Raw genomic sequence first — 15,621 nt, forward strand, 5'->3', positions numbered from 1 at the left:
ACGGTGCCATTTTCAAAAGCATTCAATCACACCGATCTTGGTGTCATCATGTGATTTTAAGAGCAGACAAGGGATCTGTCCGATCTCTCCATAAAGAGTACCTGTCACATGCCAATTTTAGTCATACGTAATGTTTACATTCCCAGTGACAGCATTTTTTAAAGCAACAGTGAACAAAAAAATAAAATAAATGTAAGTGCCCCCGTCCTCCCATGCTCTTTCCCAAAGGCAAAAGCACACATCGATCCCGTATGCATGCAAACAGCGATCGTCCCACACATGTGTGGTATAACCAAGAACGTCAGATCATGGGCAGTAATTATAGCAACAAATGTCCTGTGTAAATCTAAGGCCGTGTACACACGGGCAAACATGTACGATGAAACCAGTCCGCCGGACCGTTTTCACCGTACATGTCTGCTTGGGGATTTCTGTACGATGGCTGTACTAACCATCGTACAGAAATCCGCGCGTAAACAATACGCGGGGCGTGTCCGCGGTGTCGCCGCGACAATGACGCGGCGACGTGGGCGGGCCTGCCAGTTAAATGCTTCCACGCATGCGTCAAAGTCATTCGACGCATGCGAGGGATGGCGGGCGCTCGGACATGTACGGTAGGTCTGTACAGACGACGGAACATGTCCGAGCGGGCAGGATTCCAGCGGACTGTTTTAAAACAAGTCCAGGAATATTTGTCCGCTGGGAAAAGGCCCGGCGGGCAAATGTTTGCTGGAATCCAGCACGCTCGGGCCTACACACGACCGAACATGTCTGCTGAAACTAGCCCGCAGATCAGTTTCAGCAGACATGTTTGGTCGTGTGTACGGGGCCTAAAGGTAACATGTAAAGGCTTTTAAAATGTCACCTATGGATAGTAAAATTGATGTCGTTTGTGGCTTTTGCATGGGCGTGCGTAATTTTAAACCGTGACATGTTTGGTATCCATTTACTCAGCCTAACATCATCTTTTATATTTTACCAAAAAATTGGGTTATGTAATTTGTGTGTTTTTTTTTCCCCCCAAAAAAATGCATTTGACAAACCGCTGTGCAAAAACAATGTGACATAAAAAATTGCAAATCCCTTTCATTTATTCTCTAGGGCATCTGCTTTAAAAAATACATAATGTTTGGGGGTTCTAAGAAATTTTCTAGCAAAAAATACTAATTGTCACATGTAAACATAAAGTGCCAGAAAAGGACTGATCTTCAAGTGGATAGAGCAATACAAACATTGCATTTACAACAGCTGCTGCTCCACCGCAGTAAATGTATAGTGGCAAGGCAGTAAGTGGTTAAGAAATGTACTTGAAAAAAGATGAGATGTTTCTCCTTAAGCCTAGGTTCACATTGGAGCGATTTGTCATGCGATTTGAGACGTCAGTTGTGGAGGTCCTAATGTGGTAATAAACCCAAAGTAAACATTTATTATATTGCAGAATTGCTAATTCTATGTTAATTTTCCTTTCAGGTTTTCTTTCTTCTATATTTATTTGGTGATCTGGCCACTGAGGGCCAGATTCTCGTAGATCGGCGTATCTTTGCACGGGCGTAACGTATCCGATTTACGTTACGCCTCCGCAACTTAGACGGGCAAGTGCTGTATTCTCAAAGCACTTGCTCCGTAAGTTGCGGCGGCGTAGCGTAAATAGGCCAGCGTAAGCCCGCCTAATTCAAATTTGGAACAGGGGGGCGTGTTTTATGTAAATAACTTGTGACCCGACGTGATTGACGTTTTTCACGAACAGAGCATGCGCCGTCCGTGGAATATCCCAGTGTGCATTGCTCCAAAGTATGCCGCAAGGACGTATTGGTTTCGACATGAACGTAAATGACGTCCAGCCCCATTCACGGACGACTTACGCAAACAATGTAAAATATTCAAAATTCAACGCAGGAACGACGTCCATACTTAACATTGGTACGCCGCATGTATGCCACCATATAGCAGGGGTAACTTTACGCCGGGAAAAGCCTAACGTAAACGGCGTAACTGTACTGCGTCGGCCGTCTAGCTGATTTACATATTTCTAGGCGTAAATCAGCGTACACGCCCCTAGCGGCCAGCGTAAATATGCAGTTAAGATCCGACGGCGTAACAGACTTACGCCAGTCGGATCTTATAGAAATCTATGCGTAACTGATTCTAAGAATCAGGCGCATGGATACGACCGCCCAGACCCAGAGATACGACGTCGTATCTCCTTTGAGAATCTCGCCCTGAGTCTGTTGATTTTTAGAAGAGCAAGCACTCCAGCAGAGTGTATCAGTTACAGGGATAAAACAAACCCATTAACACTAGCAGGGGTGCTTACAAGGATCAGCTTTTATGTAAAACCCTAATTCCAAAAGGAAAAATAAAATGGTTGCTGTAACTGCTTATAAAGTTAAATAAATTAGCTAGAGTTTGGCTTCAATCTGTTTAGTGTGTCAATTCTGCTAGTATACCCAACAATCCCCTCCCCTCAGACTGACCGTGCTGCTGTCCAAATGTGCCCCCTGTGTTCATTCATCCAGAGTGGGGACCCTTTAATACAGGAAGTGTGTGACTGGTCAGATCACCAGGGGAAAACAGAGGGGAAAAACCCAAGAAAAGGAAAACTGATGCATCCACCACTAATGATTGCTAAGCTGCAATACATTACATTTTTGGCTTTGGGTTTAATACCGCCTTAAGTAGAGAGAGGTCTGCTTTATGGGTTTTCACAATTTTTCAATTCTTCACTTTACTTAGCTAAGTGCATATTACAAATTACTACTGGGAAAAGTTTATGTTCTAGAAAAAGAGTGAGTGACGGTCTATATGTTAATTTGTTATAAAGTGGAAAAGTCAAATGAAAATGGGAGAAATTGATTGAAAGCAAGCTCATGTTTATTTCAAATGCATTTTTATTAGAAACATCATAGTCTGAATTATTTATCACCACTTCCAGAGATCGTATATTTATTTAGATATTTTGGCTGTGTATTAAATGTATTTTATAGTACATCTTAATCAAAACAGCCCCTTTAGAAATGAAAGTTAAGGCTTACTAGGTCTGGGATGCTCTACCCTGCAGGCCTTCTTTCACTGCTGAAGGAATTCAAAAAGATTTATCGCTGTAACTTACATTAAAATGACAATATCATACAGAGGTGGTGTTTGTGATTAGGCTTTGAGATTATAACAATGCAAAATTATTATTTTTTTTTTTTTTTATAACTTGCAGACATGTTTTTAGTATACAGTTCTTTATTTTGTTAAGTCCTTTAAGTACAGGATTTTTAAAAATACTATTTCTTTCCCATACATTGGTGAGTAAAATTAGCCATAGATGGACAGCTGTCTCTAAAGCCCCGTACACACGGTCTGACTTTTTGACAACAAACTTCAAAATGAGCAGGTTTTCAAAAAAATCCAACCGTGTGTACGCTCCTTCAGACAAACTTTTTCGGTTTTCATCGGACAAAAGTTCGCTCTGCAAACGGGCAAACTTTTTGGCAAAAGTCCTACGGTGCAAAGTCCTATCGTGTGTACAGAAGTCCATCGGACACGTATGCTCAGAATCAATGTTAAAATCAACCAACAGTAGCAGAATTTGACCAAAGGGTGGCGGTAAAGAGCAGAAAAGAGCTGAAAAAACACATGATTTTGGGAATGTTTTCTAAAAAAAATCCTGCCGTGTGTATGCATACCAATTTCACGGCCAACGCCCTTCAAACAAATCCACGGAAAAGTTTGTTTGAAGTCTGACCGTGTGTATGAGGCTTTAGAATGACAGACATGGAGTCTATTAATTTCACTACCAGAATTTGCTCTTGTTTCTGAGCATGCGTGTTTGTACTTTGGAGTTTTGTCCGATGGACTTGTGTACACATGATGGTAAAATCCAACAACACACAATTGTTGGCAGACAATTTTAAAGCATACTATCCCACATTTGTCCACGGAAAATCTGACATTTTTCAGATGGAGCATACAAATGATCAGATTTTCCGACAACAGCCTGCCATCACACAATTCCGGTCGCACAAAATGCACTTGTGTGTAAGGCCGCGTACACAAGGTCAGACAAAACCGATGAGAATGGACCGAGGTTCAGTTTCATCGTTCCAAACCGACCGTGTTTACGGCCCATCGGTCTGTTGTCCTTTGGTCCAAAATTTTAAAACATGCTTTAAAATCGAACCGATGGACAGCTGCCCGATTGGACCAAACCGATGGTTAGTACACAAAAGCATCGGTTCAAAACCCACACATGCTCAGAATCAAGTCGACGCATGCTTGGAAGCATTGAACTTCGTTTTTTTCAGCACGTCGTTGTGTTTTACGTCACCGCGTTCTGACCCGATCGGATTTTGAACTGATGGTGTGTACACACATCAGACCACTTCAGCGGTGGACCGATGAAAACGGTCCGTCGGACCATTCTTATCAGATGAACCGGTCGTGTGTACAGGGCCTATGGGCCAGATCCACAAATATCCTGCGTAACTTAAATCTTCCGATTTAAGTTACACCGCCGCAAAATTTCTACCTAAGTGCCCGATCCACAAAGCACTTACCTTGAAATTTGCGGCGGTGTAACTTAAATGTGTCCGGCGCAAGGCGTGCCGAATCTAATGGGGCGAGTCCCATTTAAATTAGGCGCGCTCCCGCGCCGGACGTACTGCGCATGCTCCGTCGGGTAACTTACCCGACGTGCATTGCGCTAACAGACGTCGCTCCGACGTCATTTGCTTAGACGTTAACGTAAATGGCGTCCAGCGCCATTCACGGACGTCTTACGCAAACGACGTAGAGTTTAAAATTTCGACGCGGGAACGATGGCCATACTTAGTAGGGCTTAGTCAAATAGGACTTAGCCCTATTTTTACACAGCGTAACTTGACGTAAACGATGTAGATTTAGCGCGACGCGCCCGTTGGAACGTTCGTGGATCGCCGTAAGTGTTAATTTGCATATTCTAGGCCGGCCGCAATGGCCTCGCCACCTAGCGGCCGGCCTAGAATTGCATCCTTAAGATCCGACAGTGTAATTCAATTACACATGTCGGATCTTCTGCCTATCTATGGTAAACTGATTCTGTGGATCAGTTCCATAGATAGAAACAGGGATACGACGGTGTATCAGTAGATACGCCGGCGTATCCCTTTTGTGGATAACTGCCTAAGTCTTTAATGGTGCAGTGTGATTTTGTAACCATTTTCCCCCTTTTTCAATGCATTCTCTGTTTTGATTGCAAATCTAACTGCCAAAAGTCTACTGTGTTCCTGGCAGCACTGGAGAAAAAAAGTAAGATGTGCCAGTGCTTCTATTTAGCTTTAATGCATCAAAGAGGAGAACTCTATCTAGTCTAATGCCAACGGCAAAATTGTCTTGGGAGGAGATGCACTGACAGGCATTTTCCCTCCAGCACTCAAGGTTCTGTGAAGTCATAACAATTGTATCCTTGTTCCCACAAAGAGTATACCGGGGATATACTGTATACAGCATTCCTTATAGCTGTGAACAGAGGCTTTATTGCATTGCCGATAGTTGTTAAACCAAAGTGTTACTAGGCAGCACATCTTGTCATCTATTTGCATGCAGTCACACTTGTGCATTAGAAATTTTTCCCACAACGCATTGTGCATTTTGGGTACGTTTGCATGCTTTTTATATTTGTTTTCCTATTTTTTCCTTTTTTTAATTTCCACCCTGAAACCATGGACATGTGACTGACATAACTCTAAATAAAATCTGTATTGCATTTTTTGTTCTTCACCATTGGCTATAATTGTAAAGGCTCTTGTTTTCAGAAAGCACACATAAGGTGTAAAAAGCAGAATTTTGCAGAAATGCAGAACACTGTGTTGTAACGCAACCCAATGATTTGAAGAGCCTCATAGTCTATAATGAAAACTATTTTCTTTGCACTTTTAAGGTGCTGTGAATATGCATTTTGTGCAGTTATAATGTAATGGTGTGAATGTGCTGTAAGGACCTGTGTTAACAGGCTTGTACGTTTAATAAACCGTGATAAGCCGAGATCATGATGATCACGGCTTATCACAGAGCATTGCCAGTTTAATAAACGGAGATAAGGAGCACTTCTCATCACAGCACATGGCTGTTTTGTCACAAACGACCAGTTTAATAAACCGAGATTTCACAGCTCTATATATATATATATATATATATATATATATACACACACACACACACACACACACACACATACGTGTGTATATAGATACTGTATATATGTGTGTGTGTGTATTATATATATATATATTTATATATATATATATATATACGGTATATATATACAGTCCTGATCAAAAGTTTAAGACCACTTGAAAAATGGCAAAAAAAAACATATTTTACATTGTTGGATCTTAACAAGGTTCCAAGTAGAGCTTCAACATGCAACAAGAAGAAATGAGAGTGTGACAAAACATTTTTTGAGCATTCAATTAATTGAAAATAACGATTAAACTGAAACAGGCTGTTGTTCAGCTGATCAAAAGTTTAGGACTACACCTCCAAAAAAAAACTAAACCCCCCCCCCCAAAACAGAAATCCAACTTCCAAACATGAACTCAGTAATGTATATATAAATACTGTATATATGTATGTGTGTATATATATATATATATATATATATATATATATATATATATATATATATATACACACCCATGTGTATATATACAGGATATATATACAGTGGGGATCGAAAGTTTGGGCACCCCAGGTAAAAATTTATATTAATGTGCATAACGAAGCCAAGGAAAGATGGAAAAATCTCCAAAAGGCATCAAATTACAGATTAGACATTCTTATAGTATGTCAAAAAAAGTTAGATTTTATTTCCATCATTAACACTTTCAAAATGACAGAAAACAAAAAAATAGTGTCTGCAAAAGTTTGGGCACCTTACAGAGTTAATATCTTGTACTGCCCCCTTTGGCAAGTATCACAGCTTGTAAATGCTTTTTGTAGCCAGCCAAGAGTCTTTCAATTCTTGTTTGAGGTATCTTTGCCCATTCTTCCTTACAAAAGTCTTCCAGTTCTTTGAGATTTCTGGGCTGTCTGTCACGCACTACTCTTTTAAGGTCTATCCATAGATTTTCAATTATGTTGAGGTCAGGAGATTGTGAAGGCCATGGCAAAACATTCAGTTTACGCCTCTTGATGTAATCCCCCGTGGATTTTGAGGTGTGTTTAGGATCATTATCCATTTGTAGAAGCCACCCTCTCTTTAACTTTAGCTTTTTCACAGATGGCATCAAGTTACCATCCAAAATTTGCTGAAATTTTATTAAATCCATTTTTCCTTCTACTCGTGAAATGTTCCCTGTGCCACTGGCTGCAATACAACCCCAAAGCATGATTGATCCACCCCCATGCTTAACAGTTGGACAGAGGTTATTTTCATTAAATGCTGTGCCCTTTCTTCTTCAAACATACCTTTGCTCATTTCGGCCAAAATGTTCTATTTTAACCTCATCGGTCCACAGAACTTGTTTCCAAAATGCATCAGGCTTGTCTATATGTTCATTTCAAAGTTCAAACGCTGATTTTTGTGGTGAGGACGTAGAAGAGGTTTTCTTCTGATGACTCTTCCATGAAGACCATATTTGTACAAGTATATCTTGATAGTGGAATAGTGTACCACAACTCCAGTGTCTGCCAGATCTTTCTGGAGGGATCGTGCAGTCAAACGTGGGTTTTGAATTGCTTTTCTCACAATCCTGCAAGCTGTTCTGTCTGATATTTTTCTTGGTCTTCCAGATCTTGCTTTAACTTCCTCTGTTCCTGATGACTGCCATTTCTTAATTACAATTCGAACAGAGGATATTGACATCTGAAAACGCTTTGCTATCTTCTTATAGCCTTCTCCAGCTTTGTGAGCGTCAACTATTTTCAGTTTCAGTTTTCTAGACAACTGCTTAGAAGAACCCATGGTGCTGATTGTTGGGGCAAGGTCAGATGAGTTTGGGCATTTAAAACCTTTGAGATTGACATCACCTGGTCTTCCCAGATGATGATTGAGAACAATCCAGGACACTGGCAGGTCTCAGCTTTGTAAAGGGGGCAGTGCAGGCTATAAATTCTGCAGGGTGCCCAAACTTTTGCAGACACCATTTTTTTGTTTTCTGTAATTTTGAAAGTGTAAATGATGGAAATAAAATCTAACTTTTTTGACATATTATAAGAATGTCTAATCTGTAATTTGATGCCTTTTGGAGATTTTTCCATCTTTCCTTGGCTTCGTTATGCACGTTAATACAAATTTTTACCAGGGGTGCCCAAACCTTCGATCCACACTGTATTGTTATCACATGTCTGAAAACATGTAATTACATGTACTTTTAAACTTTAGTTTCACTTTTTGAACTGGGCTGCACCGTAATCTCACAATATCTCACGAGATTACAGGCAGCCCACCCACTTTTACACAGATCTCAGCCGTTTTCAGAGGAAACACTTCTCCTCTGTTCTCCCTCTGAGAACTTCAGTTCTCAGTTTATTAAACCGGCTGCAGAGGAGATAATTTTCCTCTGAGAACTGCCGAGAACTGATCTGAGAAAAAACTTCAGTTTATTAAATGGACACCTTAGTGTGAGGTACTTCTGAGATCATTCAAAATTCATTGGCAGGTGAATTTCATTTGTAGTTGGTCTCCCTCTGTCCTGTATTTGACCTGCTTCCATAGCAGTAGTGATGAATTTTCAAAATTTTGAGTGCATAACTGCAAGCAGTGGACAATAAAACATCTATTTTAGAATTAGGAAGTCTCTGATATTCTGTATATGCAGTATGCTCATACATACTGTATATTCTAAATTGTGTACACACAGCAATAGATCTATTTATGCTACACACAGGTGAAAAATAACCTGCTGAAATTGTCAATGTCAAAAATAAAATATGGATGATTTTACCGTACATTTGTATTCCACTAAATAAATGTGAATGCTGTATATGTGGTGCATGTTGCCTTTGAAATGATGGACTGTTCAGAGCAGCAGTGAGATGTGAACAGTGATTACTTCTAAAGAAGCTAGAATTGTGGATTATACCCTTTAAAATCCATAGCTGCAGGTACAGATCTCAAAATCTGACAACCATGAAACTTGAACGAGGTGTCCAAGCAGGAAGAGAGGTGGAAGAGGCACTGGTGCATGAAGATGGTGTTGCTATGAATACATATACATTATATATATATATATATATATATATATATATATATATATAGAGAGAGAGAGAGAGAGAGAGAGAGAGAGAGAGAGAGAGAGAGAGAGAGAGAGAGAGAGATAGATAGATATACATATACACATACACATACAGTATCTCACAAAAGTGAGTACACCCCTCACATTTTTGTAAATATTTTATTACAGTGGAACCTCAGATTGCGAGTAACGCGGTTAATGAGCGTTTCGCAATTGGAGCACTGAATTTCCTAAAATCTTAACTCGGTTTGCGAGCAGGATTCAGGCCAAAACGGTGTGCAGTACCGCGTTTGGCCTGAGGTGGGGGGGGGGGGGTCCTGGAGGACAGGCCCGAGGACAGTTCGGCTAACTTTGGCAAACCTCAGAAAGGCTTGTGAACAGAGTCTTTCCGAAGTTTGCCGATGTCAGCCGAACTGTCCTCGGGTCTTTCCGGACATTTCCAAGGCTCTCCGGTGCCCCCCACCTATGGCCGCATGCAGTATTGCATGCCATTGAAGTCAATGCGGAACAAATTATTTTCGTTTTCATTGACTTCAATGGGGAAACTAGTTTGATATGCGAATACTTTGGATTACGAGCATTCTCCTGGAACGGATTATGCTCGTAATCAAAGGTTCCACTGTACATTGTGCATTGCGCTTGAGTTGGGTCTGCTTTATTGAAGCAAAACGGATAGTAGGCTCTGTGCATGATCTTAAATTGTGAGCTGACCAGGCTGATGCACAAAAACCTTCTTGAAAAGATATTAGATTTTCATTACTGTAGTTAAACATCGCAAATTCTTCTTATGTTAAATAAATAATATTATTTATAAGCACAACTTACCGACATGATACTTTCTGGGTTGAATAACTGAATTCACATGTTCCGTGTACACAGTATCCAACATAGTTTTCAGAACATGGCATGTAATTGCCTATGTAGTCATCTTCCCTCTGATCACTGGAATCTATAATAGGAAACATAAGCATATTAGATTTTAATGACAAATTGGTATCACATTGATATGCTGTCACTTCCAGACCAGAGGCAAGAAAACATTACTGCACTACTGGAGAGAATTGGAGGTTTTATATGCAGCGCTGCTTGCAAGATGCAATTATTGTTTCCCAGTTGTTGTAATGTTGCCCATTCAACCATCAATGAGTTGAACAGGAATTCTGTAAATGAATAGTCTATCTTTAGCATAGCAGTCACTCCAAAAAGAACACTCTTTCAGACTTTAGACTCTCACGAACAAGACAGTCTCTTACAATAACAACCTCTTTCCAACAGGGCAGTCTTGCTCTTGATAACTGCTCTAACAGGTAAGTCTCTATCAGAACAGGAACTCTTTTTTTTAGCAAGTGTACTCTTATGCCACGTACACACGATCACGATCTGATGGACCGTTTTCACCAGACCAAACCGATCGTGTGTGGGCCCCATCGGTTAGTTATCCATCGGTTAAAAAAAATGGAACTTGTTTTAAATCTGATGGATACCTAACCGATAGATAAAAAACGATCGTCTGTAGGCACGTCCATCGGTTAAAAATTCACGCATGCTCAGACTAAATTAGTGGACGGGAGCGCTCGTTCTGGTAAAACTAACTCTCATTATGGAGATAGCACATTCATCACGCTGTAACAGACAGAAAACGCGAATCGTCTTTTACTAACACAAAATCAGCTAAAGCAACCCCAAGGGTGGCGCTATTGGATTTGAACTTCCCCTTTATAGTGCTGTTGTACGTGATTTACGTGACCGCGTTCTGACACAATCGTTTTTTTAACCGATGGTGTGTAGACACGACTGATCATCAGTCAACTTCATCGGATAACTGATGGAAAAATCCATCAGACCGTTTTCATCGGATTGACCGATGGTGTGTACAGGGCATAAGGGTCTCTTCATTCCAGAGAGTCTGATATGTCAGTTTTTCTGAGTTATCAGCTTTGGGTGACTTACCCTTAGGAGAACATACTGGGGAGAATTAAATACTGTCACAGATTCTAAAATGAATATATTCCGTTGCAAGATAAGTCAAAATTAATAAATCTAATGTAAGTAGATTGTTAATTTATCCCATTGGGAAATATTCAGACTAGAAAAATAAATATGGCGTGAAAAAGTTTGGGGGAAGGTAGTAATCATAAATAAATATCTTGCACCAAATATTTGTTTGTGGGACAAAATGTTGCACGAAAATAGCATTTTGTTGTGAAGGATGACATGCAAACGTGCTAATTGTGGACAAAAATAGTTGGTACTAAATCTTGCGCCCATTTGTCATATGTGTTTCCACTTTACAATATAAGATATAAATGTACAAACATAAAAAAGTGCCCTAACCCTTTAGATCAAGTGAAATTTGACAAACTAAAAAAAATATAATAATCATATCATAACATAAAGCCTGTGTACATAAATAACACACAATATACAAAAACAGATAAGTGAAAGTCGCAATATGTAAATAAATCTTGCAACCACTTTGTTGGAAAATCTTGGGACAACACAGCAAACAAAAGTGTGCTCCAAAGTCGTCCCACTGGTGTTTACAAGATCCTTACCAGATATACTGTATATGATCTCCAAATGAGATCAACTGCACCTAACTGACACACAGCTATAACACTTGAGTATCCCAATTACACAAAATTACACTAGGTTCAGTTTATTATACAAAACCACTCACATAAAAGGATGATAAACCAGCGCATGCAGAAGAGAGCGGACATAGCTGCAAGTCACATTGGTGTGTGTGATGACATCACATACCAGGCCCTGCACGCCAATGTAAATTGTGGCTGTGCTGGCTGTCTTGTATATGCACTGGTCAATCATTTTTATAATAAACGGAACCTTTAAAAATGCTATGCTATTATGGGATCTATTCCTTTCGTGTTCATGTGATAGCTGTGTGCCAACTAGGTGCAGGTTGGAGATCATATATAGCCGGTATGAAGCTTGGATCTTCCAACAAAAGGAATTGCAAGATTTATTAAACATATTGGGACTTATCTGTTTTTGCATATTGTGCAAGGAGAGGTATGGACTCCAGAGAGAGGGATATAATGTTTCCCCTGTACAAATCATTAGTAAGGCCTCATCTGGAATATATGTTCAGTTTAACCTCTTAAGCCCCGGACCAATATGCTGCCTAAAGACCCAAGGTGTTTTTACAGTTCGGGACTGCGTCGCTTTAACAGACAATTGCGCGGTCGTGCGACGTGGCTCCCAAACACATTTGGCATTCTTTTTTCCCCACAAATAGAGCTTTCTTTTGGTGGCATTTGATCACCTCTGTGGTTTTTATTTTTTGCGCTATAAACAAAAATAAAGCGACAATTTTGAAAAAAAAACAATATTTTTTTACTTTTTGCTATAATAAATATCCCCCAAAAACATATATACAATTTTTTTTTTCCTCAGTTTAGGCCGATACGTATTCTTCTACCTATTTTTGGTAAAAAAAATCGCAATAAGCGTTTATCGATTGGTTTGCGCAAAATTTATAGCGTTTACAAAATAGGGGATAGTTTTATTGCATTTTTATTATTTATTTATTTTTTACTACTAATGGCGGCGATCAGCGATTTTTTTCTTGACTGCGACATTTTGGCGGACACTTCGGACAATTTTAACACATTTTTAGGACCATTGTCATTTTCACAGCAAAAAATGCATTTAAATTGCATTCTTTATTGTGAAAATGACAGTTGCAGTTTGGGAGTTAACCACAGGTGGCGCTGTAGGATTTAGTGTACACTTAGTGTGTGTTTACAACTGTAGGGGGGTGTGGCTGTAGGACTGACGTCATCGATCGAGTCTCCCTATATAAGGGATCACTCGATCGATGCAGCGCCATAGTGAAGCACGGGGAAGCCGTGTTTACATACGGCTCTCCCCGTTCTTCAGCTCCGGGGAGCGATCACGACGGAGCGGCTATAAAAAAATTGCCGCGCCGTCGTCCCGGATCGCTCCCCGAGGGAACCCGACCGCCGCGTGTAGCGGGGGGGGGGGGGGGGGTGCCATTCTGCCGACGTATGTCTACATGAGGCGGTCGGGAAGTGATTAAGCACCAGTTCACAAAAAGGATATCAGGGAACTGGAGAAAGTGCAGAGAAGAACAACCAAACTGATAAGAGGCATGGAGGAGCTCAGCTATGAGGAATGATTAGAGGAACTGAATTTATTCTCTTATTCTCCTGTAAGGTGTTTAGCCACATCAGGCACTTGGGTGTTAATTAATTTTATTTGCCAGAATAATAATTTATTCTGGCTATTGAAATGAATCAACATTTAAGCAATAAGCATGCCTAGTGCTTTGGCGCACCTAGACTCATTTAGGTGCATCAATCGTCAATCTCTTCTAAACGCCTATGTGTGCAGGGACACATGGGCTAACATGCAGGGGCATTTAGAGGCAGCATAAAAACAAAAAAAAAAAAAAAGCAAATGCCCCTAGGAACAGCAGAATAAAATGTCCAATGAGGCCTAAATCCAGGGGTAACATGTTACCAAAGGTGAAATTATATTTTAAAATCAACTTTTTTATTATAATTAATATTAATATTAAAATAACATAGAAATTCAGAGTAAGCTGATTTCATGGATAACCCCAATGAGAAAACAGCATATACAGACAGCATTACATGGTATCCCTGTCTTCTCCACTTGTGAGACAAGGATGTCAAGTTTATCCTCTTTCCTCTTTTGTGTTATCTATGAATACAAAAGCATATACTAAAAGCCACAGCTAGATGAATCAACATATCAATTGGGAAAATGAGCAAATACCTTTCACCTCTGGGCGGTACTGTAAACCATCATCTTTCTTTCCAGCTGGGATTGTGTCATCAGTTGCTGAACAAAGAAAAGAAGTGTAAGTGCCGGTCATACCAAAAAAAGACTCTTTGTGATCTAGCAAATTAGAATGTTAAATTGTCTGGAAATTTAATATAAGCAGATGTAGTAAAAAAGCTCAGTGACACTGCATGCACACTCAGAATACTATAAAGGTTTGGAAATTGCTACGTCCCTCTTCAGCAGCTGAAAACACACATGTTCTGTCTCTGGGGGAATGAGAGGAATAAACATTTTCAAAAATTATTTCATTTATGTGTATTTTAATGTTAAGGATAAGCATAAAGATATATATATATATATATATATATATATATATATATATATATATATATATATATATATATATATATATATACTGTGTTTCCCCAAAAATAAGGCCTATTGTGATTTTCCAGAGGGCTGTAATATAAGCCCTACTCCAAAAGTAAGCCCTAGTTTAAAATGCGTGTAAAATCCTATAATCCACTCTATTACAGTACTATATAATGTACAATGTGAGTGTTTCTGTAATATAATTGTGCCAAATACCTTTGATACAGTCCTGCTTAGTGCTCAGCTGACCTCCCGCTGCTCTCCTCCTCTTCTCCCAGCTGTCAGCGGGTAAATCTCAGCCCCTCCCTCTGCAATGCTCGGAGCTGGGAAGAGAGCTCCGGTGGGTGACGGAGGGGTAACGAGGGTATTTGGCACAATTATATTACAGAAACACTCACATTGTACATTATATAGTACTGTAATAGAGTGGATTATAGGATTTTACAAGCATTTTAACTCACAATGTTAAATGCTAATGACTCCTGAGCTGACAGGCAGGGAGGGAGAGAAGACAGGGGGAACAAGAATTGGCAAATACACATTACATGAGAAGACCTACCCCAAAAATAAGCCTTATTTTCGGGGGAAACACAGTATATGTTACATTATACAAACACACACATATATATATATATATATATATATATATATATATACACCATATTTATCGACGTATAACGCACACAGGCGTATAAAATGCACCTTAATTTTAAGAGGGAAGTTTCAGGAAAAAATAACTTACAATTTGCAGCCTTGCCATTGCCCATCATTGCAGCCTGATCAGTGCCCATCTGCAGCCTTGCCCATCATTGCAGCATGATCAGGGCACATCTGCAGTCTTGTCCCTCTCTGCAGCCTTATCAGTTCCCATCTGCAGTCTTGTCCCTCTTTACAGCCTTATCAGTTCCCATCTTCAGTCTTGCCCCTCTTTGCAGCATGATCAGTGCACATCTGCAGACTTGCCCCTCTTTGCAGCCTGATCAGTGCCCATCTGCAACCTTGTCCATCATTGCAGCATGATCAGCGTCCATCTGCAGCATTGCCCATCATTGCAGCCTGATCGGTGCCCATCTGCAGTCTTGCCCCTCTTTGCAGCATGATCAGTGCCCATCTGCAGTCTTGCCCCTCTTTGCAGCATGGTCAGTGTGCATCTGCAGCCTTATTATTGCTAAAATATACAGAGCCGGATCTCCTGTATACTCGGCTCGGCTTGCAGTCCTGCCCCTTGGCCTGGCTCCTATGATAGACATAA

The 15,621-nt window shown here is 40.2% G+C and overlaps 1 protein-coding gene across 1 annotated transcript in view; it reads right to left on the reverse strand.

Moving 5' to 3' along the window:
* The window catches only part of TMEFF1 (transmembrane protein with EGF like and two follistatin like domains 1), a 270,614-nt gene that overhangs the window by 17,821 nt on the left and 237,172 nt on the right, over window positions 1-15,621 (reverse strand). Inside the window, exons 7-8 of the mRNA XM_040353509.1 lie at window positions 13,989-14,054; window positions 10,029-10,152 (exon numbers count right to left, since the gene is read on the reverse strand). Coding sequence (XP_040209443.1) covers window positions 10,029-10,152; window positions 13,989-14,054 — 190 coding nt within the window. The remainder of the gene's footprint in view (window positions 1-10,028; window positions 10,153-13,988; window positions 14,055-15,621) is intronic.

This window comes from Rana temporaria, chromosome 5, assembly GCF_905171775.1.
Source record: "Rana temporaria chromosome 5, aRanTem1.1, whole genome shotgun sequence".
NCBI lineage: Eukaryota > Metazoa > Chordata > Amphibia > Anura > Ranidae > Rana > Rana temporaria.